The 2282-nt window shown below is 45.6% G+C and overlaps 1 protein-coding gene across 1 annotated transcript; it reads right to left on the bottom strand.

Annotated features, from left to right (window-relative positions):
• Nucleotides 1–758: 758 nt before the first annotated feature.
• Nucleotides 759–2266, bottom strand: LOC106518401 (protein unc-119 homolog B; the record flags this gene model as incomplete). The annotated part of the gene is given in 4 exon segments (XM_014009686.1): nt 759–931; nt 1118–1217; nt 1327–1440; nt 1918–2266. Coding segments are annotated over 4 exon segments (649 nt in total), but the record flags the coding sequence as incomplete, so codon positions are not given.
• Nucleotides 2267–2282: the final 16 nt, after the last annotated feature.

The following is a 2282-nucleotide window of genomic DNA, read 5'->3' as shown; positions in this document are numbered from 1 at the left end:
CTTAATCCCTGAGTTAGAAACTTTCCAACTTTTCCAGAAATGGGATTTATAATTGTATTTATTTATTAATTCATTTACATATAAGCCAGCAGATTTGTGTCTAAAATCCGACTCAGAAAAGAAAATGTGTCTTTAATCAGAATCAGATTTTTTTTTCCCATCTCATTTTGAAGTACAACACAACGTTAAATAAAAGCTGACTGGTTTTCTGCTGCAGGCATATTGTGGGCCGGCTCAGCTGTCAGTGCAACACGTGAAGCTGCAGTTACACGAGACACARACATTTCCTTTCTTACATTACTGATTTAACAAAGACTTTTATCAAAACAGACRTATGATTGTGGATTAGAGATTAGAGACAGATCTGTGGTGACAYAATGAACTGTAAATCAGTGAAGAAATATGATTATCTACCGTRAAGTATTAGTCACACAACATTTTCAATCTGTGCACCCAAGGTTAAAAGTGACTTTATTGCCTTTAAAGGTTATGTAAGTTTCAAGTCAAGCCCCTTAATTGATTTATAAAACAAGAAAGTGTGAGTGTCCATTATTAGTGCACTGCTGCAGATTATTACGCCCACAGACGATGATTGACCAATCAGCAGCCTGCGGTGAGTCAGAGTCACCATGTGGCACCGCCTCGCTCSAGGTATGAAAAGAGAACATTTTTTTAAAATGAGCCGTCTTGCTCTAGTGACGGCAAAGCACCAAAAATAGTCCTTGTTGATGGTGCGATGTTAAATAGAGGTGACTCACCCAGGCTTTCAGAGAGCTGAGGGAACTCGTAGATGTGTTCGCAGGTGTTTCGGCTGTTTGGGATACAAAAGCCAAAGTCAAAGTCGAAGCTCTTCAGCAGGTGATCGCGGAAATAGTGCCTCTCGATCATGCGGAAGTTGTTCAGAGGCCGGTTCCCGACCGTGAATTCCACCCTGATCGAATACAGAAAGGGAAAAACGTTAGACCTCTGTGTGTTGCCCTGAAATGATAACGTTGTTGTTGCGTGTGCGCACGGAGAAACAGCCAGTGGGGTGTGTCACTGATGGAAGACTGCAATTGTTTTCAATTGTTGTTTTTGTGTGTCTTTGGGACAGGTGTGTGGAAAATGAGTCACTCACGTAGCTCCCACGGTCCTCAGTCGCAGGAAGGCCGGGGTGAACTGGTAGCGCACAAACCGTCCCGAGGTGGCGTCTCCCTCTCGGTGCTCCTCGTCGTCATCTGGCACAAGACACATCCCATGATTCACACCGAAAACCCAGCAGCCTGCTTAAAAACTTCTATTTTAAGCCAGCTGTGACATAAAAGTGGGCAATAAAGGGGGCAGCACCTGCATGTGGAGGTTTAGCGATCTCAAACAGAACGGTGCTGGTCTCCAGGTCTCTGATTTTAAAGCGGACAAAGTCTACGTTATAGATGTTGTCCTCTGGTTTGCAGAGGTACCCTGCAAAACAAGAGACAATTCTCACATCATAGAGCTTCCTATTGAATCAACCAATCATCTTGCTGCTCCCACATAACAAAGCTTTCAGGCTACAGCTTTGTTWACTTTGTAATACTGCTGTAAATATAGCATTAGCATAGAGGCCCTGACATAATTTAGTTCACAGTGAGGGCCTCACTGTACACTCCTGTTTGTGCGCCTGCTTTCTACAAAACATTAAATGGTTTTCTTCATAATATRATGTCATTACAACAAAGTCACACATTGTCACAAAGTTATTGTCCTGTTATACTCGCTGCTATTTACACACACACAAAGCTGATTAAATACTGAAACAAGGGCTGCCTGATCTAATGACGTCACACCCAGCAGCTACATCCATGTCACGTGCTTTTGTTTAGTTTCATCAAGTAGTTTCAAAGGGCTTATGTTTCGTTTGGGTTTAATTCAGGCATCGATAATGAAAGAGACTCGAACCTCTGGTGGCTGCCTGCAGTCCCAGCACATCCTCCGGAGAGATGTGTCCACCTTTCGTCCGCAGCTCCTCCTCCGTGACGGGCCTGCTGTCCCCCTGGCTCCTCCGAGACTTCAGCCTCTTCAGGACGCCTCCGCCGGATTTGCGCTCCCGCGAAGGGACCGCAGCAGAAGCGTGCCCGCCTCCGCCGCTGCTGCCGCCGCCGCCGCCGCAGGRATTTTCAGCAACAGGAGCTGCGTCGCTGCGGGCTTTGGCTCCACTCATCTCTCCCTCTCTACTCGGGCTTCAACCCGAGAGCCCGGCTGCTGTCTCCTCCAGTGATAGATTTAAAAAAAAAAAAAAAAAAAGAGGGAAGAATCAAACACAC

Source organism: Austrofundulus limnaeus, unplaced genomic scaffold (genome assembly GCF_001266775.1).
Source record: "Austrofundulus limnaeus strain Quisiro unplaced genomic scaffold, Austrofundulus_limnaeus-1.0 Scaffold60, whole genome shotgun sequence".
Taxonomy (NCBI): Eukaryota; Metazoa; Chordata; class Actinopteri; order Cyprinodontiformes; family Rivulidae; genus Austrofundulus; species Austrofundulus limnaeus.
Note: the sequence above shows the minus strand (reverse complement) of the source record. Positions and strands in the feature narration are given on the sequence as shown.